Below are 25,188 nucleotides of genomic sequence, written 5' to 3'. Positions count from 1 at the left end.
TACAATACAATACATGTAAATGTAAAAATGGCAACGACAACTTAAAACTCATCAACAGAGATCCTTAAAAGAGTGACCTATAAAAGCAGGTACTGGCTAATTCTGATTTCTTAGACTCAAGCAGGTGAATCAGATTTTGCAGTCTGGTCTCTCCAAGTATTTTTTTTTTTTCCTAAAGATTTATTTTTGTTTTTTATACCATAATCAACTGAGGAGGACAGGAGACAGAATCAGAAACAGGGATAAGATAGCTGGGACATGCAGGAAAGTGCCACAGGCCAGATTCAAACCCAGGCCGACCATGTACATGTGGCGCACCTTAAACCACTAGGCCACCTGCGCCCCCTTGGCACAAGGTTCGAGGTTTAAAAAGTCCACATTAGATTGAATGAAGCACAAATTTTCAAGTCCCAAGAACCAGTCTCAGAGCACCCAGGACCCCACCTTCACCTGCTGCCCAGCCTGCAATGCACCCTATCCTATGCTCCACCCTTTGGGCCCACCCACATGGTGGTGGCTCCATGTTCCCACCCGGGCCCCAGAGAGAAGGCCAGTCACCAGATGCCCTGGCTTCCCTCTTCCACTTTTTAAGTGTTTGTTGAAATGCTCTTGTCCCTCCCCCAGGACCAGTTTGCCTTGGGAAACCCTACCAGGAGCTAGTGCCTGCAACCACATGGCTCCCAGGTTCACGCGATCCCCTCCACATCGATAAGGAGGGCCCGCTGTGGCAAAGAGGGAACTGAGACCATCAGTTTACCCATCGATTCTTGTTCCCTCAGCTATGATCATGAACTATGGGTAACGACTGAAAGAATGAGATCACAGATACAGTTTAAGATGCCTCCTGGTCGCCTCCCTGTGGAGGTCTTCCAGGTGCATCTACAGGGAGGAGACCCCAGGGTAGACCAGGACACCTCCTTTCCTTTGGAAACACTTTCTTAAGTTTACTCTTCTTCCCTTTTCACTCATTTAAGCTGCAATCCCCAAAGTGTTAGATGTAGAGCTGGTTTAGCGTTAAAGCAGCACTTGACCACTTTAAAGACTTTTTATTAAAATGCCAGGATCCTGTGCTGCAAAGGCTTTAAGGATAGATAAAAAAGCCCATAAACAGCCTGTTCTTGCTCTCTTCTGCTTTGTGTGCTCTGGTTTTTGTGTGGCCAGTTTGCGGACATGTTTACAAGCACCGACAGCCCTCTCTCCAATCATTCCCCGCTCGTCCTTTCACCCCTTTTCCACCCTTCACTGGAGAGATGGAGGAGAGCGGACAGAGGAAACCAAGGCAGGGTTTCTGCTGTGAAATTGGAATTGCTCATCCGTGCACCTCCTCTCACCGGGATACTTTGCAGAGGCTCTCTCTGTAACTCGAAATGCTTCTCTACCCCCAACAATTAGAAACTTAAGCCCGGGACTGAAGGGTTAAATGCCCCCGGACAGTAACGTATAGAGAAGGAAGGCAGTGTCGGGGTTGAAGTGAGTTCAGAATGAGCTGAGGTAACTCAATCAGGGAGAACAGGTCCCACTGGCTCAGGCTGCAGAGTAGTTTGTGACTGAACATGTGATTCTATTGTTATGGAGCGGGATTCACAAACGCTGAGCAGAGCAGGTTAAAGTTTAAGCTAGGGCTGGGCAATATTTGACCATAAATCAGCACATTTTAAAACAAGATACAGGGTTAGACGGGATCATTTAAGAGGAAGAATCCCAAACAGTAATATCCTTACTGGACCCAAGATAATCTATGTGAAATTATAAACCACAGCAACAAAAGGAAAAGTTCTACACGATCAAAATAGAGCAATTTCACAACTTAATTTTTAAAAATTGCACGAAAAATCCTGCACATTGTCAACATTGCACAAATATGTTGGCAATTTTTGTAAAAGTGGTATAGTTTTCTTTGCTTTTCACCAGTTCCAACCAGTTTTACAAAAGCTGCCAGTGTTTTTGTGCAATTAAAAAAATTGCTCTCGCTCTTAAATTGTGACTGAAGATGATGATGGTTATTTGCTTTTTGATACCAAGTTTTATTTTCCAGCCAGTTCCACCAACTTTTACAAAAGTTGCCAATGTTTTTGTGCGATTTAGAAATTGTTCTCCCTCTTTATTTCGGTTAATAAGTGACAAAAGTTAATAATGTTTCTGTGATTTTCATACCAGTCATTATTTCTACAAAGTTCCACTAACTTTACAAAAGTTGCCAATGTATTTGTGCAATTAAAACATTGCTCTCTCTCTTTTTCTCTCGGTTAAAACATGACCGATAGTGATTTTAGTTCTGTACATTTTGATACCAGTCATTATTCCAAGTCAGCCAAGTCAACCGTTTAACAAATGTTGGCAATGTATTTATGCAATTTAGATATTGCTCTCTTTCTCTTTTGATTTGAGCATGACTGAGGATGGTAATTTTTTCTTGATTTTTTTATATCAATCATTATTTCCAGCAAGTTCCACCAACTTTTACAGAAGTTGCCAACTTTGTTGTGCAATTTAGAAATTGCCCCCACTCCTAAAGTGTGACTGAAAGTGGTCATGTTTCTGTATTTCTTGATGCGTATCATTATTTCCAGCCAGTTCCACCAACTTCTACAAAAGTTGCCAAAATACTTTTGCAATGTAGAAATTGCTCTTCCTTTTTATTTTGGTTATAATGTGACAGGCTACAATTGTATTTCTCTGATTTTTCCATGCCAGTCATTATTTCTGACTTGTTCCACCAACTTTAATCAATGTTGCCAACGTATTTGTGCAATTTAGAAATTGCTCTCCCTCTTTATTTCAATTAATATGTGACTAAAGTTAATTACGTTTATATGCTTTTTCATACCAGTCATTATTTCTACAAAGTTCCACCAGCTTTTACGAACGTTGCCAACATGTTTGTGCAACTAAACATTGCTCTCTCTCTGTCTCTCTTGGTTCAAACATGACTGGTAGTGATTCTGGTTCTGTTCATTTTGATACCAGTCATTATTCCAAGTCAGCCAAGTCAACTGTTTAACAAATGTTGGCAATGTGTTTATGCAATTTAGATATTGCTCTCTCCCTTTTTATTTGAGCATGACTGAAGATGATAATGTTTCTTTACTTTTTATACCAATCATTCATTATTTCCTGCAAATTCCACCAACTTTTTAAAAAGTTGCCAACATATTTGTGCAATTTAGAAATTGCTCGCACTTTATATTCTGGTTAAGACGTGACTGAAGATCATTACAAATCTCTGCTTTTGATACCAATCATTTTACCCAGTCAGTTCCACCAACTTTTACAAAAGTTGCCAGCATATTTGTGCAATTAAGACATTGCTCTCTCTCTCTTTTGGTTTGAATGTGACTGACGATTACTTTTAGATACCACTAAAATATGCTTCAATCATTTTAAACTCATGCTGAGTAAGAGGACAGAACATTTTGACAACCTTTAAGTTTTGGAGATGTTGACAATGTTTTTGCACAGTTTAGAAGATAAGGGATAGAGAGCTGGTAACGGCAACACTTGGGGCTTGAACTTGGTCCAGTCGCCAGGATGACAGGTCTCATACAAGTGGCATAAACAACCCAACCATCACCAGAGCTCCATGTTTGCAATTTTTGATAATTAACAGATTAAATTGCCCAACATTGTGTGTCTAGGACTCTCATTTTTATTGCTGTGGTATCAAACAGGTGTTTATCTTTATCTAAAGTTTATCTTTCTGGTATTATGACAAGCATTTGTCATTTTTAAGGAAAACATAAATGTATGATATGATGATATGAGTGTTGTCCACATTGCCGGCCCTAGTTTGAACCAATGAGGCTCTACATGCTGCAGCTTTACTCGTTTCAGAAACCTTCTGCAGAAAGAACCTAAACTACAAACTAAAGAAAAAGCTCAAAGCATTCCCAGGAGAATACTTTTTCAAAGGTTATCTCTTTAAGCTTAAAGCTGTTAGTCCTTTCATGCAGACTCTCCACAGTAGAGCTTTGTTAAAGTTGTGAAACAGCCGTCCGCTCTGGTCCCATTTTGGGAAATAAACAGCCTGAGTTGATTTATATGTGCTGAAAATACCTGATTCTGCACGTCATGGGAAAGTAAAGTGATTGTGGTTGTGCTTTATTTCCTCTTTATATAAAAAAGACGTAGAAACAGCTTCAGCTAGATGTACTATAAAGAATTCCTTCACTGTGACAGAGTCTGTTCAGATTCTAGCTCGGCTCTGCTCCTCATAAATTCTTTGGATTTTCTCTTAAAAAGCAGAATTTGCTGTGAATGCTGGAGACGCTCTGATAAGGATGAATGAAAGAACACAATTTGAGAGGAATAACTGCAGAGATCCAGGGATGTTTGATGGAGGGTTTGAAGGGAAGATGAGGGTTGTCTCTTGTGATGCTCTGATCCAACTTTTAGAGCAGTGATACTCAACGTGATGCTCTTTTATGTCTTCATTTGAAACATTATTCCCCTTTTTGCCACTTTTATCCTGCTTTTTGCAATTTTTGCCTCTTTTTTGCCACTTTTCCCCATTAAAGGTGCCCTTTGCAATTAAATGCCACCTACTATTTCCCATTTTGCCACTCTTTGATGCGTTTTGCCCATTTCCCCACCTTTTTGCTGTTTTTTGCCCATTTTACTCACTTTTCACTCATTTTTTGCCTCCCATTTTGCCACTTTTCTCCTAGTGTTTTCCATTTTTAGCCCATTTTTGCCACTTTTCTTCTGTTTTTGCAAACTTTTGCCCCTTTTTGCCACTTCGTACCCATGTAAGCTGCTTTTTGCAGTTAAGTTCCACTTAATTCCAATTTTTCCACCCTTTTCCCAGATTTTTGCCCATTTGAATAACTTTTCACTCATTTTTGCCACGTTTTTGCAACTTATGGTCCTTTTTTGCCCCCTGTATTCAATTTTTTTTTTGCCACTTCTCTGCTATTTTTGCCACTTTCTGCCCTTTTATGCCACTTTTTCTCCCCATTTTTAGCACTTTTCCCTCAGTGTTTTCTGCCTTTTGCCTATTTTGCCACTCCTTGCCCATTTAAGCTGCCTGTTGATATTGAATCCCACTTTTTGCCCATTTTCCCCACCTTTTTTCTGATTTTTTTTTTTGCCAGTTTTGGACAATTTTTGGTCACTTCCCACTCATTTTTGAGCATTTTTGAGCATTTTTGCCACCTTTAACTTATTGTAACTGCCATTTTTTCACCTCTTAGATTGTGGCTCTTGCAAAGGTATTTTTCAACAATATGGCTCTTTGGTTGAGCAGGGCTGAGTAACACTGTTTTAGAGCTTTTTTAGGATAACTAACTAGTCCACCGTCCTTGGCCCAGCTGCAGGACATGGGCAGTCATGCCTCCTTTCCGCTACTTTCTTTTGCAGATGCTGCTTGTCATTGTTGGTGAAACGAGTGTGGAATAAATCCATAGCCACTGGTGTTAGTGCTTCATACTATGCTCAGACCTAGAAGCATTGCACATGCTTGTGCCTACTGTAAACACACTTTAGCTTAGCACGTAGCCTCATAGATCGATTGGCCCATGGTCAAATACCCAGGGTAGCTCACTTTCTTGGCTGCTGAAATTACAGGCAAACTCCCGACTGTCTAAACTGCAAAAATGCTTAGTTTAATAAATTAACAGGAGATCTGAAAATTCTCCTAAGCTTTGGTACTTTGTGATACTATCAATCATTAAAATAAAAGATATTGTTTTATTTAAAAATGCCTGGTATTCCCTTTAAACGTTGATGTCCTTAGAGCCGATCATGCTAATGTCTCTTCCCTCCGTCATTCAGCGAGCTCATTACACCGCAGACAACAAAAACACGGCCTCAACGTGACAGAAACGATACAGTGGTGCTGTCAGAGACTCTGTGAGCAGATCATTCCTCTTTTTCTGTCAACAGTCGCGGGACAAAGGCGTACCTGAGCCCAGCCCTGTGCTCTAATCTCTCCTTTGTGTGCGAGGTCGGCCTGAACAAGCAGCAGATACAGTCTCGCTTCAGCCTGCGGACGGAAACGCTATTGTTGGCTCACACCTGTAGATTCCACACACAGAATGCAAATGTTACTGCAGATAATGTGATTAACTGTGTTGGAAAGGGCTTCCAATAACGGGGCGGGGTTTCCTACCCAACATAGCAGGGACTGGCTGGAGACATAAACAAATAACGGGGTTGTATCGGGGAGATTTGAGCAGGAATCAGGATCCTAAATGTGCCATTATGCAGAGTCTGTTTACACTCAAGAACAGACCACTATGCTGTTATGCTGCTTATTAATAAATATAAACTAATTTAACATAACGTGCAATTAAACAGCTCCTTTCTACTGTTAATGCAAAATAAGAATATTGAATAAAATATTAGACAGCAAGAGGGCCATTGTATTGGCTGTAGTTGATGGATTTTGCCTGAATTTAGGAAATATTGTGGCGTTATTCTAGTCAAAACAGCCATGACATGGATTCTCTGCATCTTTAAATCTTTTTCAGTTCACTCTCTCTGTCTGCATTTTCCTGCATTTTATTGTTTGCATGCATTATGAGTGAGCACATTTTTATTTCAGTCCAAAATATAACCTGACTTCTTCCTTTCATGCTCAGGTGCGCAGCCAGCACTGGACCCTGATCATGGAGAGCGTGGTGCCTTCGGATAAGGGGAACTACACCTGCCTGGTGGAGAACGAGTTTGGATCCATCAATCACACCTACACACTGGACGTAGTGGGTCAGTAACAGATGCACATACTCAGACTAGAGCCGTGAGGCTACAGGATGGAGGGATGGAGTGAGAGGTGGAGGAAAGAAAGAGTTCTCACAGTGAGATTTCTGTATGCGTGTCTGTGTGATCGTCCAGGTGCTCTCTGCTTGCAGGTGCAGGTAAAAGAGAGCTGCCAAGAGTGGAAGCTGAAGCTGCATGTGTCAACAGCTTTAATGTTGACTTAGATTATTCTAGTAAATGAGGCTGATCGGGAGTAGTAATAATGCTTGCATGGCTAGGAACTTCTTCAAACCAAAACTGACAAGTTTAAAAAATCAGCTTACTTCATCTCTCTGTCATTATTAGAAGACATAAATACCAAAAGTCCTTCCTTTATGTGACTTTTTTAGATGGCAACTTCAGGGAGTGAAGGTTTCCCTCATTCCTCAGCAGTTCCATCCACTTTTACAAAAGTTGTGAACAATGGCCGAATATTTGACAAAAATTCCATCCTTGCCTTTGAAGGTGATTTCATCCTCAAGAGCTTATTGAACATTCAGTCCCCTCCTTTGATATTGTTATCCTTTAAAGTCCATTAAACATTCCATCCTTGCCTTTGAAGATGAAGTCATCCTTAAGAGCTTATTGAACATTCAGTCCTCACCTTTGGAATTGTTATCCTTTAAAGTCCATTAAACATTCCATCCTTGCCTTTGAAGATGATGTTATCCTTTGAAGTCTATAAAACATTCCATACTTGTTTTTGAAGATGATGTCATCCTTCATCGCTTATCTAACAATCCTTGCCTTTTCTTTTGGTTGGTGATGTCATCCTTTAAATTCTGTCAACATTCCGTCCTTTGCCTTTGAAGATTATGTGCTTCTTTGATGTCTACAAAACATCCTATCCTCTGCCTTTGGAGATGATGTCATCCTTTATAGCTTCCAACATGCCATCCTCTCCTCTGGAATTGTTATCCTTTGAAGTCTATAAAAAGTTTGTCTTTGCCTTTGACGATGACGTCATACTTTATAGCTTATCAAACATTCCGTCCTCTCCTATGGAAGATGATGTCATCCTTTGAAGTCTATAAACATTCTGTTCTTTGCCTTTGAAGATGATGTCTGGGTTGTTTAAGACAGTTTAATTGATGGTTATGATGTGAGGTATTACAAAGTAATCCTTTGTAGCTTATTGAATTTTCAGCCAAAACCTGGAGTGTTACTGAACAACATTTCCACAGCAAAATGCCGGGACTGAATTCTTTTGAATGTCCAAGTTGAAGTTAAGTGTTGGAGGGCAGGAAACTAAAACATTCCAGTCTTTCACTTTGAAAGCAACCCTCAGTTAGCTGTGCCAAACAACCAAAAAAGATTGAACCTGCACTTCCTGAGTGGCCCAACCCATAACTGTTAATTGAAATAAACATTTCCTTTGCATGAGCTGACCGTTTTAGGCGTGCAGAGGTGTGATGGGGACTTGAACCTGGAGCTCTGGTAGCGTTTCAGTGAGTTCAGTCTAACTCAGTAACCCTGCTTCTGCGACCTTTGGAGCTCCAGAATCAAAATAGTTTTTCTGCTTGGTTTGCAGGATCGATGCACGGCAGGGACGCCAAGGGTGGGTGAGGTTACAGATAGTAGATCGATGGCTGGCATGGTTTGGCCTGATAATAAAGCACACTCCTTTGACCTCAGTACGACCACAACACGGCAGATCAAAGTTTGTCTGACACTGTTGTTCTTCTAAAATCTGATCAATAATCCACCATGAGCTGCACAAACTAAAGCCGGTTGAATCACTGAGCAGCTACAGGAGCATGGAATTATTCTACTGTAGCTGCACTCTTCTGTTTTCATTAGCGTCTCCATGGTAATAAGGAGTATTACTTCCATTATATCAGATGGAGATTAAATACCTGAGGCTTTTTTTCACACATGCACATGGCCCCCAGCTCGGGCCTCCTGCCCCGCTCCCCTCTGGAGTCCCTAAAGCTCCCCTTCAGTCTGCGTTTTTCTGTTTTTGTTCGGTTTTATTGCAGAGCAGTAAACCCCCCTCACGTCTGGCTCTGCAGCCTCTGCCCCCTGCAACCTCTTGCTTCATTTTCCTCCATTAATCGAGGGGAGAGGAGTGGAAACAGAGCCTGAAAAGCTGCTCTTATCAGTCCCTTTTTTTTCACCCAGATGACCTGCAGGATCAGCCTTTAAAACGGAGATTTAACTGGCTGTTTCTGGTTCAAACTGGCCCCAAGAGAAAAGGTCCCAGCGGGGCACGGACACATGACAGTCAGACACAAACGCCGAGTCACAACAGTCGGCTCTTTCAGGCGCTTTGTCGGCCGTTTCATGCCATCCTGTGCCATGCCGCGCTCTTCTTCTGCCTCCGCCGCTCCCCGACCGTCCGGCCCCCGTGTGCCAGGGCGCCAGGTTACCCAGAGTTCATCTGTCTCGCATGGGACACCATGGAATGTCCCGGTCCGTCTCCTAACGCCTCTCTCTACTTCTGTCCCATCAAATTTATCCTCTAATAAATTAATTGAATATCAGATTTGGTTTGGAAACGGGTCACAGAATCCTCAACAACCTCTGCGGTGTCAGCGAAAGTTTTCAGCACATTTTAGCCATAAAACTGATTAGATTAAGGCCTCCCTCGCTCTTTTACGTTTGCAGCCTCTGAAGGTGCAAATGCTTTAAACTATTGCATCAGGTGGTTCCCAACCTCTGGGTCAGACGCCTCCCGAGGGTCACCAAATAAATCTCTGGGGTCGTGAGAAGATTAATGGGAGAGGAACGCAGAGAAAACAAAGCCTGACACGGAGATCTGTTTCGAGTTTTTGTTCTCATGTTTGTTTTTTGGTCAAACTCTGCAGAATGAAGATATTGGAACCATCTGAGGAGTTTAAATCTTTTTTATTGTTTTCTTTTGTTTTTTAAAGACTCACGCAGGAAAAAGGGAGCCGAAGGTCTGGTGTGAATAAAATAAACCGTCTAAATATGCGGTATTTAGGTAAATGTCATTCTGATGACTAGATCGGAGGGAAATCCGTCGTATAAATCACCTTACCATGTAAACGTTAATGTTAAGTAAATGCACAGTAAACTTGTCTTAAAGCATTCCTCCAGTGCACTTCAATGTCTTCTACTGACGTGTTTTAAAGCTGTGGTTCCCAACCTGGGGTCCGGGCTCCCTGGGGGGGTGGGAGCCTGTCTGCTCTGACCTTGTCAAAATTAGATGAACATATCATGATTAGTAATGTAATGTATAGAGCAGTGTTACTCAACCCTGCTCAAAGAGCCAAATTGTTGAAAAATAAATTTTCAAGAGCCACAATCCAAGTGGTGAAAAGTGGCAATTAAAATAAGTTAAAGGTGGCAAAAAAAGTGTCAAAAAGCTGCAAACACTTGGAGAAAAATGGCTAAATGGGTGAGAAGTGACCAAAATTAAAAGAGTTAAAAGTGGCAAAAACATAAAAAAAAATGAGTGGAAAGTGACTAAAATGGGCAATCATCAGGAAAAAAGGTGGGGAAAATGGGCACAAAAGTGGCATTTTATTGCAAAAAGCAGCTTAAAAGGGGAGGAAGTGGCAAAAAGGGGCAAAATATTACAAAAATCAGGATAAAAGTGTCAAAAAGGGAAGAAAGTGACAAAAAAAGTGGCAAAACTGGTCTCAAAGTGGCAAAAACCTGGAGAAAAGTGGCCAGAATGTGGCAAAAAAACAGAAAAAAGGTGGGAAAACTGGTCCAAAAGTGGCAAAAACCTGGAGAAAAATTAGTGAAAAGTGACTAAAATGGGCAAAAGTCAGAAAAAGGTGGGGAAAATGGGCAAAAAGTGGCTAAGATGGCCAAAAAAATTACAAAAAGCAGGATAAATGTGACAAAAAAGTGACAAAAATGGGCTTAAAGTAGCAAACACTGGGAGAAAAGTGGCAAAAAATGAGTAACAGGAGGCAAAACTGGTCCAAAAGTGGCAAAAATCTGGAGAAAAATGAGTGAAAGGTGACTAAAATGGGCCAAAATCAGAATAAAGGTGGGAAAATGGGCAAAAAGCATGAAAGAGTGGCAAAATTGGGAAATGAGTGGCATTTAATTGCAAAAGGCAAAATGGGCAATAAAGGTGAGAAAAGGGGCAAAAAAATTGCAAAAAGCAGGATAAAAGTGTCAAAAAAGGGCGAAAAGCATTAAAAATGGAAGCAAAGTATTTAAAAATTGCAAATAAGGGCAATGGAAATATGCAGAGAAAATCTAGAGTTTGACATTTAAAGCCTGCTGTGTAAGTGTGGGAAACAAACTGATTAATGTAACTTGCAATGGATAATTTCTGAGGTCAAATTTTTCCTTTCTAAGGTTTTCTGGGAGAATAATGATTCAAATAAAGACATAAAAGAGCCACAAATCATCACAGAAGAGCCTCACGTTGAGTCTCACTGGTGTAGAGGCAGATCAGGGTCGCCCCTAAAGATAAAATAAATCAAGAGGATCTGTGAAAAGTGGAAATTTGAGGGTAAAAAATAAATTCTTAGGATTATACAGTCAGATATTTACAAGGAAACAATCTCAGAATTTCTGAGTTTATAAGGTGTAAAAATTTGAAGAAAAATAATGAAATTTTCAAGTTTATCAAGTTGTGAACTTTAACATTAGAGAATAATTTTTTAAAGTTTTAAAATCCTAAATTTAACATTGTAAAGGCAAAAATTACAATAAAACCAAACATTTAAAAAGGGTGGATTTTTTTTGACTCACGTTTTATAATCTTAGAAATGCACATTTTTGGTTCACACAATTAAAGACTGTTTAATAAAAAATACTCCAGTTTTTCTCTTTTCCTTCTTTATTTTCTTGTGTGATAATAATGATTAATAATAATAATAATAATAATAATGGCTAGTTAAACTTTTTTTTAAGAACAGTGTCTGTAGGCCTATTATGTTGGGATTTTATCAGTGAAACCAGTTAAAACTGATGTGTTCTTTTTCATCGTGGGTCTTGGGGGGGCTTTGCTTAGACACTAGTAGAGGGCCCCTAAGGAAAAGAGGTTGGGAACCACTGTTTTAAAGCCTTCCTCCTCTCTCTGCTGACTCTCTGCTCTCGGCCACACACGCTCAGGCGATGGTCCTTTTTCTAATTTAAGCAGGAATTGCTCCACAAACTTTTATTGTTCTGGGGCAGCTCCATGATCATGATGTGGCTTGTTTTCTCAGAATGCACACCCAGTCTGTCTCTCTCTGAACGCTGCAGCTCGTATTTGGATCAGCTGTTAGAACCAAATGTGGAAAAAATGGCAGCATCCCGCTAGTTTTATTGTTCTGTTTGCTACAGAGTGACTGGATTTTCAGACCTCCAAAAGTGGACAAAAACAAAAGATGCATTGATGAAAAAAACATTTTTGTTCCAGACTCCACAGTACCAGTCCTCTGGTGTTTGCTGGTTTAAGGTTGGCTTCAGATGTCGGCGCTTTCACCCTGCAGAGTGTGATGGAAATTTGTTGTCATTTGCTTTATTTAAGGGCATTATCATTTCATTATCCCTCATTTTATTTAAGGAAAACTTTCTTAAAACACAAAAAGTTAACCATCATAACAAAAGTGACACTTTATTGTTTGCATAATGTTCATAAAATCTCTGCCGCTGCAGAAATATGATGTATTAAACTGGTGTTTTGACACATTTCAAGTTAAAGAAATATTGCAACTATTGCAATGGGTTTAGAGCTGATCAGAGGTTTTTTTGCAATGTCTGGTGTTGGTGCCTTAGGTGCAGATGTTCATGATTAACACCAATGCTCAAACAAATTCTGTTGTTCTCTTGTAAAGGTGTCTTCAGCCCACTTAGAAAGTGTGAGCTCACACACCTCTTTATCATTTAATGGTGGCTCAAGACTGCTAAATTAAACTCTTCAGGCATGGATTGTTGACTTTATACGGAGCTCTTGAAAGGTAAGCTGTCTGAAATAAATGGCCGGCTATTTTTGTCTCTCTAGATATTTTAATATCCTCCTAAATTCTATTTGCACAAGCTTGAGCTTCAAGTCTGTTTGCTTTAGCCCCACATCTGCAGAGGAATCTGCAGGGATGGGTACCTTTCACATTTGAACCGGTACGGTACCTATTCACGGGCAAATCAAGTGAGGATTCGGTACGAGAGAGGGAGAGAGAGAGGGAGGGGGGCGATTGAGCAGGAAGCGGTGGGAGCCAGTTTGAATCATCAACCGTCACACTGCTTCCTCAGATTAGAAGTTTTGCCGCGGTAAACCTTGAACTTCATGTCATAAATATTGCAGCGTAGCCTGCATCGTATTTTAAAAGTGGAGCCATGCTTGTTTTGTTGATTCAGTTAGCTGCTACCGACGTCATTACCCTCGTGAGTGTCTGGCATGGAAAACTGAAGACTCTTCCACTCTCATGCAGTCACAAGGATACGTTTAGGTACCCAAACCATCCGAAATTACCGATTTTACGTGAATCGGTACTCTGGAGCAGGGGTTCTAAACCTTTTCAGCCCGCGACCCTCAAAATAAAGGTGTCAGAGACCGGGGACCCCCACTGAACCTGAAGATGGCTGAACACAACCATGAACATTCAGGAATAGTCATGTGGAGACAAGGCTGTCCGTTAGGGGGGGAAATGGGAGAGCTTTCTGGGGCCCAGCCAAACTGGGGACCAGCAAAATCATGGTCCATTATCAAGTTAAACTGTGGTATTTTATGTTTAACCTGAATAATAACCACTCTTATTAAAAAAAATCATTTGTGTAGTAAGTAGTCCTCTTAAAATGTAAATCCTTTGATAAAAAACAGAATTTAAATACATTAAAATGGCTACAATGGGTCAATAATGGCAAAAAATGGTGGGAAAGGTATTGAAATTAGATTTTAAAAGAAGCAGAAATGGGTTAGGAATGCCAAAAATTCCATAAAAGTATTGAAAAATGGCAAAAATGGGTTAAAGTGGTAAACTGGGAATATTAAGTGGTAAAGGGGGATTCAAAGGTGGCTGAAATGGCATGAAAGTGGAATATAGGTGGGCGTTTGGTGAAATGGGATGACAATTGACAGAAACGGGCCAAAAAAAAAAGGGTTAGCTGAGGCAGAAATAGTCAGAAACTGACAAAAATGGGCAAATCAAATTGTGAAATGTGGCTTAAAGGTGTTAAAAGCGGTTAATAGTGGTAATAATGGGTTAACAGAGCCAAAGATAGGCAGAGAGTGGAAAAATTTGGTTTGGAAGTGGCAAAAACAGGCAAAAAAAAGGTTAAGAAGGGTTTAAAATTACAACAAAAAAAGGTGTGTTAAAATTGGCAAAATTGGTGTAAAGTAGCAGTGTAATTCAGAAATGTTCTTAGTTTTTTTAAGGCGTCTGGAGACCCCCTCTCAGTGTCTCGAGACCCCATTCCCAACGTTGAGAACCCCTGCTCTGAAGTACCGATGGAATTTGGTCGGTACCTATAAAAGTACCGAATTCAGTACCATTCCATAGGGATCAGCAGCACCCTCTTCAGCATCACCTCCTTCACCCATACTCTCTGATTTGGCCTCAGAATAACCAGGGCAAATCTACTTCTTTGGAATTAAATGACACTGTAAGGCCACACTGCTGTGCAATTAAACCAGCAACAGCCTTGGCAACAACCTTGACTGGCATATATATCTTCAGACTCAGTCCTAGAGCTTTAAAAGGGGACCATCCTGCTCAAACTGGGAGGTATGGTCACCTTAGTTTCGTAGGGTTTGGAAAAATCTTTGTCAAAGATGAAGAGGGGGGAGGAGGAGAGAAAACTGTGAAAGCAGTGAAAGATGGAGGATGGAGAGAAAACTGGGGAAGAGAGAGAGAGACAATAAACAAGCTGAGCCTGAGGAATGTGGAGGAGGGAGGAGGGAGGGGTGGGAATCGTCTGATCTGAGAGATTTCAGAAAGATGGAGCAGGAAGGTAAAAACACACGGATAGAGAGATAGCGATGGACAGACTGTTAGATGTAGTCACCCTCCATGTTTATCTAGCTGATTCTGCAGACTTTCACTCCGTTTACACTAAATGTGATGTCAAACCGAGTCTGTAGTTGATATCTGGATGTTCTCCTTCTGGATTTTCTGGTGGAGAACAGAATGCATGGTTCCATCAGGATGTTTTCTGTCAAATGTGAGACGAGCCTTCGTGTTCTTTTTGCTCAGCAGTGGTTTTGGCCTTGGAACTCTCCCATGATGACATTTTTTTCCAGTCTCTTTCTGATTGTTGAATCATGACCTCTCACCTTAACTGAGGTGAGGCCTGCATGTCTGTAGATGTTGTTCTGGGTTCTTCTGGGACCTCCTGGATGACTAGTCTACACACTCTCGGAGTCATTTTGGTAGACTGGACACTCCTGGGAAGGTTATCCACTGTTCACAGTTTTCTCCTTTTGTGGGTAATGGCTCTCACTGTGTTGGCTGGTGTCCCAAAGCCTTAGAAAAGTCTTTTTAACGCTTTCAGACACAGCCTGGCCTCACCCTTCTAAACCCTCTGTGACATCAGCACAGCAACTCTCAAACTCTTGCGAAAGCCTGAATCCATGGCTCCAACCTTCAGGCTTTGTTTGGCTGCGGGGCAGAGTGATGTCATTCTGTGGGGTGGGCGCTGTCAGTGCGGGGGTTGGGGGGCTCCATGGTGGAGGCCGGCTTGTGTTTGAAAGGGGGGCATTGTTCAGCAGGTCTCGCTCTGTTTGGATTCTCAGACCGAATGTTTGCGTGTTAAAGAATGCAGATAGGAGGAGATGGAGGGTGGTGGTCCGGCTCCGACACCTCTTTTTACACGAGGTAAACATCTACACCCTCCCTCATGGAGTCCTCCTCCACCTCTGCATTTTATCTTTAATAGTAAATTCCTCCTCCTCTTTGTTTTCTTTGAGATAAGAACAGAGTAGAGCAGCCGTGATTTTACCCGTCAGGCATGCTGGGAAAGTTCACAACTAAAGTTTTTCTGCAGAGGTCGACTCTTAAAGTGATGCACAGCCTGAAATAGCAGAATTTAGAGCCCGTGTATGAAGGATCCAGAGCCCTCTGTGCATATTAACCTTAAACATTCTGGTATTTATCTACCTCTTACTGGTGTTGGTAAATGATTAGTCTCACTCAAAAAGACTAAAAAGCTCCTAGATGAAGTATGCATGACGTTTATTATATTATTCTTTCATTTTGACTCCATACCAGAAGAAATCAAACAATATCTTTTGTGAGCAGTGTCCTAGGAACCACTGATACCTGCATGTACATTTGCATATCTTGCTGATATTTCTGGCTGATATATGATTCAGTCTGCTGATATCTTTGACATAAATATTGGCTGTAAATATCTGCAGAAATTTGCATATCTGCAGATAGAGAATATCGTGCATCCTTAATATTGATGCCTTGTTTTTGATACCTAAGCCAACTTTCTTGCTGATGAGATTTTCAGGTCTTGAGTTTTAGCAGAAAGCATGAGGTCTGGGATGAATTGTGAGAGAGCAGAGCAGAGCCACAGGATCCACATGTTGGGTATCACAGATTTAGGGTGTTTTCACACTATATCATGCATGGGTGCAATTGCATTTGCACTTTTTTAGTTTGCAGACCCACGAAGAAGAAGAGAGAAGAAGAAACACTCGTGTAACAATATAATAATATATAATAATATAATAAATATATTGTTCATGCAGAGAGTGGAGTTCATCCTGCTACTATAGATGTTTATATTGATTTAAAAATGTTCTTCTTCCTACTTCCACATCAACCTGCTGCTCAGAGGATGAAATGAGCCTGTGCTGCACAAATGCAATGGTTTATGAAGAGACAGGAGATGTTTACAACCTTAACAACTCCACCTGGATATAGTTGCATTCACATTTACTGCATGGTTCTACATGATGCCTAAGACCGCCTTGTCAGGTGGACTCAGACTCAGTACCTTCATACAGTACGCTTTTATTCACATTAGTCATATCAGACCAGACTTTTCAACTTTAAAATACAGCCAGATCCCAGCCTAGGTCCCTGGTTTAAATCCATAGACAGTATTCTGTCATGCAATCGCTGCTTTTTAAGAAAAGAGACATTAAGTATAAAAACATGGATAACCTCAGTAACATCTACACACATGCAACATTCAGAAAAAGGAGGGTGAAGTCTGTGATCCATGAGCATCAGTCTTTGCACTCTTGGTTTCAGCAGAAGCAGATAAAACAAAACTGACCTCCTCTCCTGAATGCTCAGGTTAAACCTTATATCTCCCTCTCTCTCTCTGCAGAGCGCTCTCCTCACCGGCCCATTCTCCAGGCCGGTCTTCCCGCCAACACCACCGTGCACGTTGGGGAGGACGCGCGCTTCGTCTGCAAGGTTTACAGCGACGCACAACCTCACATCCAGTGGCTGAAGCACATCACTCAGAACGGCAGCCGCTACGGGCCCGATGGGCACCCCTATGTCCGAGTCTTAAAGGTAGAATCATTGCATCTCATTTCTTCAGATTTTATTTCAGCTGTTTTGCAGGAATTGCACAAGTCGAAAAAGGAGCTGATCTGTTTTATTTCCTCCCGCTTGGATGCTGCAGGTGTCAGTGATGTCTGCTCTCTCCTCTCCAGCAGATCCATAAAAAATGTTCTGATATGCCTGTAATGTCTGCTGTAAATGTCTGAAGCCTGTGATTGTGGATTTCAGCGCTCAGGTATTAACAGCTCCGACGTGGAGATGCTCACCCTCACCAACGTGACGGAGGAAGACGCCGGAGAGTATATCTGTAAAGTCTCCAATTATATAGGCGAGGCCAACCAGTCGGGCTGGCTCACGGTCATCCCAGGTAAACCCTGAGACACCTGACCCCCTCCCTCCCTCCTGCTGTGGTTTCCTGGGCTCTGCCCCCATCCTGCTGTGCTGTGGTGGTCCTGCTGGTGGTCTCTTGGTGGTCCTGGGTTCACAGTCCTTCTCTGCCCTGAGGTTTAACCCTTTTGTGTTTCAGCTGCTCCCTGTGGTGCTGAGGCGGCTGCAGACATGGAGGCTGGCCTGCATGCATACACCGGCGTTCAGTACGTTTACATGCAGAGTGGAAAAATTATTGATAGTCCAACTACAGACGGGGTTTTGAAGCATGTGGAAACATGATCTTAGAGCTAATCAAAGCTGGACTAACAGCTGACGAGGTGGACTCATTTTACATCACTGTGGCTGCAGGGAGATGAGGGACAGTAAAGCAGGGGTTCTCAACGTTGGGGTCAGGACCCCAATAAGGGTCGCGAGACACAGAGAGGGGTCTCCAGATGCCTTAAAAATACTAAGAAAATTTTTCAATTACACTGTTGCCATTTTACACCAATTTTGCCTAACTGTAACCTGTTTCATCACTTTTTCCACCAATTCTGCCAATTGTAACATATTTTTGCAACTTAAAACCCATTTTTGGCAATTTTAAACCCTTTCCACCACTTTTTTTTTTGCCTGTTTTCTAAACTAAACTCTCTTGCAACTCGCAACTTGGGCTATTAATGGCAAAACATGGTGGGAAAGGTGTTGAAATTGGATTTTAAAAGTAGCAGAAATGGGTTAGAAATGCCAGAAATTAGATAAAAGTGGCAAAAAATAACCAAAAACTTGCAAAAATGGGTTAAAGTGGCAAAAATGGGCATGTTAAGTGGTAAAAGGGGATTCAAAAGTTGCTGAAATGGCATTAAAGTGGCATAAATAGGTGGGCATTTGGTGAAATGGGATGAAAATTGATAAAAATGGGCAAAAAATGGTTAGCTGAGGCAGAAATTGTCAGAAACTGGCAAAAATAGGCTTTTCAAATTATGAAAATCTGATTTTAAAAGTGGTTAAAGTTAATAGTGGCAATAATGTGTCAACAGAGCCAACAATAGGCAGAGAGTTGCAAGATTTGGTTTCAAAATGGCAAAAATAGGCAGAAAAAAGTGCAGGAAAGGGTTTAAAATTGACATCAAATGGGTTTTAAGTTGCAAAAATGTGCTAGAATTGGCAAAATTGTTGGGAAAAACTGATAAAAATGGGTTAGAATTAAGCAAAACAGGTGTAAAGATGCAGCAGTGTAATTCAAAATGTTCTTAGTTTTTTAAGGCATCTGGAGACCCCCTCTCAGTGTCTCGTGACCCCAACGTTGGGAACCCCTGCTCTAATGGATGACCATGTCTGCACATGACTATTCTTGAATGTGCATGGCTGTGTTCAGCCACCTTCAGGTTCAGCGGGGGTCCCTGGTCTCTGGCACCTTTATTTTGTGGGTCGTGGACTGAAAAGGTTGAGAACCCCTGCAATAAAGCACGAGACTAATGGTGATTAAAAATGGTTAAATGTACTGACTATGGTAAGGATTAATGCCTAATGTGGTGTCCAACTATCGGGGATTAATAGATGATGTGGTGGTCTGCGTGGAGGACGGTTGCTGACAGGAACTAGATCCAGAAGTACGAGCTGGAAGGGAGCATGCCGCTGCCTTGAACAGCAGAATCAGACATGCTCTGCAGATACGTTGGTTCTCCGCTGGTGCTTGTGTACTGGGAAATGTTCAGCGGTCAGTTAAAGTGATCTAAAACCAGCTGTCCATGTAAACGTACTGACTGCCACAGGTGTATGAAGATGCAGCGCTCTCCATGCTCTCTGTGTTCGTGCATGTTTTTACCCCAACATGCTGACGTTCTGGTGATGGGAACCTTTTTATTTTGGTCTTGCTGTTTTTGTGGTGTACTGGGCTCTATCCTGAAACTCCCAGCATCCTTTGCCCTAGCAGGAACCTCATCGATGGACGTCATCCAGCCCCTCTTCTTCCTCTCTCTGGTGTTTTGGGTCTCATTTTTTTCTCTCTGTTCTCCCCCCGTCTTCCTCTGTGACTCCCCTCCTCTTCTCTCCGTTCTCTCTTATCTTCCTCCTCCTCCTCCTCTTCTTCCTCTCCCCAGACTGCAGGTGTTAACACCACAGATAAGGAGATAGAAGTTCTCTACCTCCCCAATGTCACATTTGAGGATGCTGGGGAGTATACGTGCTTGGCGGGTAATTCTATTGGGATCTCCTTTCACACTGCTTGGTTGACGGTGCTTCCAGGTATACACACGCTTCTCTTTTGAAAATTTTATTTAAACTTTGGAGTTTGTCTTTGGACGACTTCTGTTAAAGACAAGTCCTCCCCTCAGAGTCTGAGACAGATTTTAGATTTTACCAATGAACAAACACGTGTAGCATAAGTGCAGGAGAATATTTTATATAAGATCATGGGAGCAGACAACAAGGCCGTTTAAAGCACTTCTGTCTAAGATTTAGATGGAAATGAAGCTCCATCTTGAGCGTCTCCTGAAGGAGGGGAGGACTTGTCGCCCATTTTCTCTCACATCTGTCAAAGCCGCATTCTGGTTTTACATCTGCACGTCAGATTCAGTGTTTCCCCTCTTCACACTCTTCTCCTCTCCTCTCCTGGTGCTGATAATTGCCTTCTTTAAGATCCTTATTTCTCCTTGAAATAAAGATCGAAAGCTAAAGTCAACACCCACTTCAAGTTGGCTCAGCTTTCTCAATTATCAGCCAAACTTCTTCATTTCAGCACATGAAAGACTCGTGAATGTGAAAAGCTTCTCCATTAGTGAGCTCATATTTTTAAGCTGTTGCACTCCTGCCCTCCAAATATGCAAACCAAAATAAGAAAATAAACTTGAGTGCCTGTTTCTGCAGGAAAAAACATGTTTCAGAAACAGATTTTGCAAAAGTAAAGAATCCTTCAAAGGGACATGGAGAGTTTACTGATTTCAATCTTTCAGTCTTTGGCTTCCAGCAGGAAAACATTTGTGCCGCGAGCTCAAAAAGACATCTGGAAGAAGACGACTTCTATAATCTAAATCTCAATCACAGCAGGGGCCGGATTCTGGATTCAGGTCTAACCTGGGGGCCAAACAGGGTCAACACAACCTTAAACTGTCAACCTCATTTTCACCTGTGGTAAAATATGAAAAAACAGCACTGATGATAAATCATTTGGAGATTCAAAAAAATAAAATTGATAGGTTTAAAGGATCAAATCTGAGATAAAAAATCAAACTTTTCATTGAAAAAATCAGAACACGATATTAAAATAGAAAAATGATGTTTTTAAAGAACAAATATGTAAGGAGGTCAAATCTTAAGATTTAAAGGTCAAAATATGGGATAAAATTTTAAATAATGAGTTTGAAAGTAAATTGTCTTAAAATTTTAAATTGTGACTCTCATAGTTCAAATTTGGGATTAAAAAGTCAAAATTAGGATTTGAAAATGTCAAAATATAAGCTAGAATTCAAAATGATGACTTAAAAAGTTAAAAATATGATTTAAATTCAAAATTAGGAATCTAAAAGGTCAAAATATGATATAAAAAGTAAAAATTTTTACTTTAAAGTGTCAAAATATGAGAACAAAATGGAAATCATGTGTTTAAAAGCCAAAATAATGAGTTGAAAAGGTCAAAATATAACTTAAAATTATTTAAAATTGGGACTCTAAAAGATACAAATGTGACATATAAAGTCCAAATTATGAGTCAAAAACATCAAAATGTGAGTTCAAATTCAAAATGATGACTTAAAAATCTAAAAATATGATATAAAATTGAGTGTTTAAGGTCAAAATATGACACAAAAAGTAAAAATGATGACTTTGAAGTGTCAAATATGAGAAAAAAATGAAATTATGTGTTTAAAAGTCAAAATATGGGATTGAAAAGCCAAAGTAAGGAGTTGAAAAGTTAAACTATGACTTAGAAATTAAAATTGGGAATCTTAAAGATAAAAATGTGAAATATAAAGCCCAAATTATGAGTTGAAAAGGTCAAAGTCTATAATAAAAATTCAAAATCATAATTTTGAGTCGTAATCACAAGATGCAAAATTAAAAATATGAAATAAAACAAAATAATTTTTTTTTTCCCCACATTCTTGACTTTTATCTTATTTTTCTTACTCTTTACTTTCTCAGATTTTTATGGCTAAACAAGGATATTTTAAATAATCAAGTTGAAGTTGACATTATTAAACTTTAAGAATCCTGCCATTATCGTTGTCTCTATCCTGTCAGCTGGAATTTACAAACATTTTTAGCCTTTTTGCACATTAAGGCTCAATGACGTCAATGCTTCCATTAGCGATCTTATTTATCAATTTGTTTGAAATTGCCCTTTAAATATGCAAACCAAAGGGTTAAAACACAAAATTAAGTGCCTGTTTCTGCAGAATTTTTCTGCAGCATAGATTTTGCACAGACAGAATAAGCACCGATTCAAGAATCTGTGAAAGGGGAACGATTTTTTTCTACTAGAACCGTTCCTCTGGAGGAAGACGCCTGCAATTATCCGAATTCTGATTTGTCTTTTAAAATCGCTCTAAACAGATTCATGCATTTAAGTGCATTCAGCGTCCCCCATCCTTTCTCGTAAAAATGCCAAACCTTTTTACTTATGCACGTTTATCATTTGAAGCATTTTTAGCTGCTGTGCTTCTGGTCTGTCATTATGCTAACCCAAAGATTAAAAACACATAGTGCCCATTTCTGCATGATTTACTGCAGGAACAGATTGCAGATTTGCACAAGCCTCTGCTACATACAGGAAAACTGCTGGGCTGTAGGCAAATAAGGTGACTGGATGAAGAAATCAGCTGTAATGTAAATGATTATTTGGCTTCTTTAGAATCATGCATAACAGATTTATGCATGCATTTTTCTTGGCTTGTAATTATGCAAACCAAACGCTTAAAAACATAAAATCAGGTGTGTGTTTTTGCATGATTTTACTGCAGGAAAACAACTCCAAACACAGTTTGCAAGATTGAGGAATCTGTCAAAAGAGGAGTGGGTTTTGGTGTTTTTTCTGTTTTTATTGTTTGATGGACTTGTTTCGTTTACAAGAATTTTCTTGAGCTTTGTGCAAGAAAACAGCTGTGTTGCAACAAGACAAGGCATCTTCTTTAATTTCACTGATTTGGCCTTTTAGAATATGTCCTAAAGGATTTAATTAGCGTGCATTCAAGAATCTTGCCATTGACTTTATCTTTCAATCCCTATCCTCCATCCTCCTCCCTTCATTGCAGAACTTGAATTTATTTGAAGCTGTTTTTAGTTGTTGAACTCCGGCCTGTAATTATGCAAACCAAAATATAAGAAACATCAAATTAAGTGTCTTTTTCTGTGTGATTTTAGCGCAGGAAAACCACAACAAACACATTTTGAAAGAGTTTTTGGTGCACGATTTGTTGCTTCCCATCTGTCGACAATGTTGCTGGGTCCTCCAGAATTTTCCAGAATTAGCTCAGATCTGAATCATGATTTGGCCTTTAAAAAATCTGCATTTACATGTTTATGCATTAAATGCATTTCAGATTCTTGCAGTTAATGTCAACTTTCAATTCCCATCTTCACGCTTTTGCCTTGAACTACCAGAGAATAACAGGCATTAAAACATATTGCCGCAGATATTTACTCGAAGATTAAGATTAGTGATTAAGAATGTGAGATTGATTTCAGGGCAAATAAACATTAATTATCATCTAATTTCTCATTAAAGTGAGCGAGCATTCATTTAGGTCAGTGATAGACGGTCTGCAGCGATATTAAAGCTGCTTTAATGTCCTAACCAGAGACCGTTTTATTTTGTCTGTAAACAAATCAACCCAAAGATCACAGGCCGGCCTTCTCCTCGGGGGGTAATACGTTACATTTATGGCCACGGATGTGCTCAAGTATCTGCAGTGACGGCGCCTTTCAGGCTGCAGTTCCGTGTGTCTGAGTGTGAGCATATTCTTCAGTTTCAGAGTAGAGAAGAGAAACGTGAAGCTTCACCTCCAGCTGGCCGACGGGCTGCTAAAGAGCTCTGTTTGTGGTTTGAAGGTCGAAGCATTATGGAGCAAACACAGCCCGTCTCCTCTCCAGGAAGTCCGGGCCGTATCGTAGGACAGCGCTGTGCTCTGCTTGTTTGTAATCTGAAGTGGAGCGTTTTGTTCCGCCGTGCGTGGGCGTCTGTTTGAGTCGTGTCAAACATCAGCACAGCATGCACACAGATGCAGACGGGTCGAACTCACAGATTTAAAACCTGCAGGGATGTTAAAGCCTGTTTTGTGTTTACTTCGTCTGCAAATGGTCATCACATTCACGAGTCAGCTGCAGAAATCTGTCCATCTTTAAGCGTCTCTGTGTCTGAATGAAGACTGCCTGTGTGTGTAAACTCACCGCTCACCCTCTACTCCCCTCAGCCCCGGAGAAACCCCTCGGCCCACTCTCCCCGGACTACGTGGAGATCGCCATTTACTGTGCTGGTGTTTTCCTCATTGCCTGCATGGTGGGGATCGTGGTCGTGTGTCGCATGAGGAACACGGCGAAGAAACCCGACTTCGGGGGCCAACCGGCGGTCCACAAACTGAGCAAACAGATCCCTCTGCGCCGCCAGGTAACAGAAAGTAGATAAAGAGTTCTAATGGCATCTAACACCTTAGAGGAGGCGAACACAAACATTAATATGACATACAATTAAGTCAATGCCATGGCCGGGGGGTTTAGAGGGTTGGAGAGAACCCCCCCTCACTGCCAAAGACTGATTTAAGCCTACAATGAAAAATCAAGGGACTGAGAGCTCCTAGAAACTAGTCAAATTGATAAAACATAAAAAGACACTCTTTGGTGAAAGGCATGAGCACATCCAAACACTTATCTTTATAAAAAAGTTAAAAAGCCTGGAGCAAACTGGCCTCTAGCCTTCCTGGTGTAAAGCATGTGTGTTCAGAATTGCAGCAGCATTTTTCTTTTGCTTTTCCCTTAAAAAATAGCCACAGTAACAGATAAGAGCCTGCAGAGATCCTGAGTCCTGTCTGAAGGTAAGGCTCGGATGGAGATCAGCTGGAATATTCTCCTGGAATGTCATCTTCTGTACATAAACAGACCCTGATGTGCTTTTAAAGCATGAAATGTTAAATTACTGCTATCAAACACGTGACCTTGACCTCCTCTATTGATGCCATAGAGCTCTCTCTGACCTTTGAACCCAGACGGCGGTGATCAGCCAATCTCTCTCCCCCTGCAGGTGTCGGCAGACTCGAGTTCATCCATGAACTCCAGCACACCGCTGGTACGCATCACAACACGGCGGAGCTCGGCGCACGACGAGCCGATCCCGGAGTACGACCTTCCGGAAGATCCACGCTGGGAGTTCGCTCGAGACAGGTGAGGCCCCTCGGTCGCTCTAAACCGCAGAAACAGAGATCATTCAGAGGTTCTTTTTTTAGTCCTACTACAGGAACCAGGATCTGAGTGAATCTGGGTAAGTCTGACTTTAGGAGAACAGCATTTTACTTCCATGCATGCTGAAAGTGTGTAATTAGCGAACTTAACGAGCTGAAAGAGGGAAAAAATAATGCATTCAGGTAACCTCAGTAAATTAGACAACTGTATTCCATGTTATGTTCAAATGTCACATAAAAATGGAAAATTTAGTTTTGGACAAGAAACTTCAATGAATATAGTTGTGAACATGAAGTATTTGAAGGATATACAACAG

At 40.9% G+C, this 25,188-nt stretch overlaps 1 protein-coding gene across 6 annotated transcripts in view; it reads left to right on the top strand.

Moving 5' to 3' along the window:
- Positions 1–25,188, top strand: part of fgfr2 (fibroblast growth factor receptor 2) — a 90,223-nt gene that overhangs the window by 39,459 nt on the left and 25,576 nt on the right. For 3 of the 6 annotated variants that reach the window (XM_041788785.1, XM_041788784.1, XM_041788780.1), the window contains 5 exons: positions 6,579–6,702; positions 16,930–17,120; positions 19,583–19,727; positions 23,891–24,090; positions 24,715–24,854. In XM_041788785.1, coding sequence (XP_041644719.1) covers positions 6,579–6,702; positions 16,930–17,120; positions 19,583–19,727; positions 23,891–24,090; positions 24,715–24,854 — 800 coding nt within the window. Of the gene's footprint in view, positions 1–6,578; positions 6,703–16,929; positions 17,121–17,339; positions 17,479–19,582; positions 19,728–23,890; positions 24,091–24,714; positions 24,855–25,188 lie in introns of all 6 variants that reach the window. The other 3 variants (XM_041788783.1, XM_041788781.1, XM_041788782.1) reach the window with 3 other exon arrangements.

The sequence above is a fragment of the Cheilinus undulatus genome, linkage group 6, assembly GCF_018320785.1.
Source record: "Cheilinus undulatus linkage group 6, ASM1832078v1, whole genome shotgun sequence".
Lineage (NCBI taxonomy): Eukaryota > Metazoa > Chordata > Actinopteri > Labriformes > Labridae > Cheilinus > Cheilinus undulatus.
The sequence above is the reverse complement of the archived record's forward strand: the minus strand, read 5'-3'. Positions and strand labels throughout refer to the sequence as shown.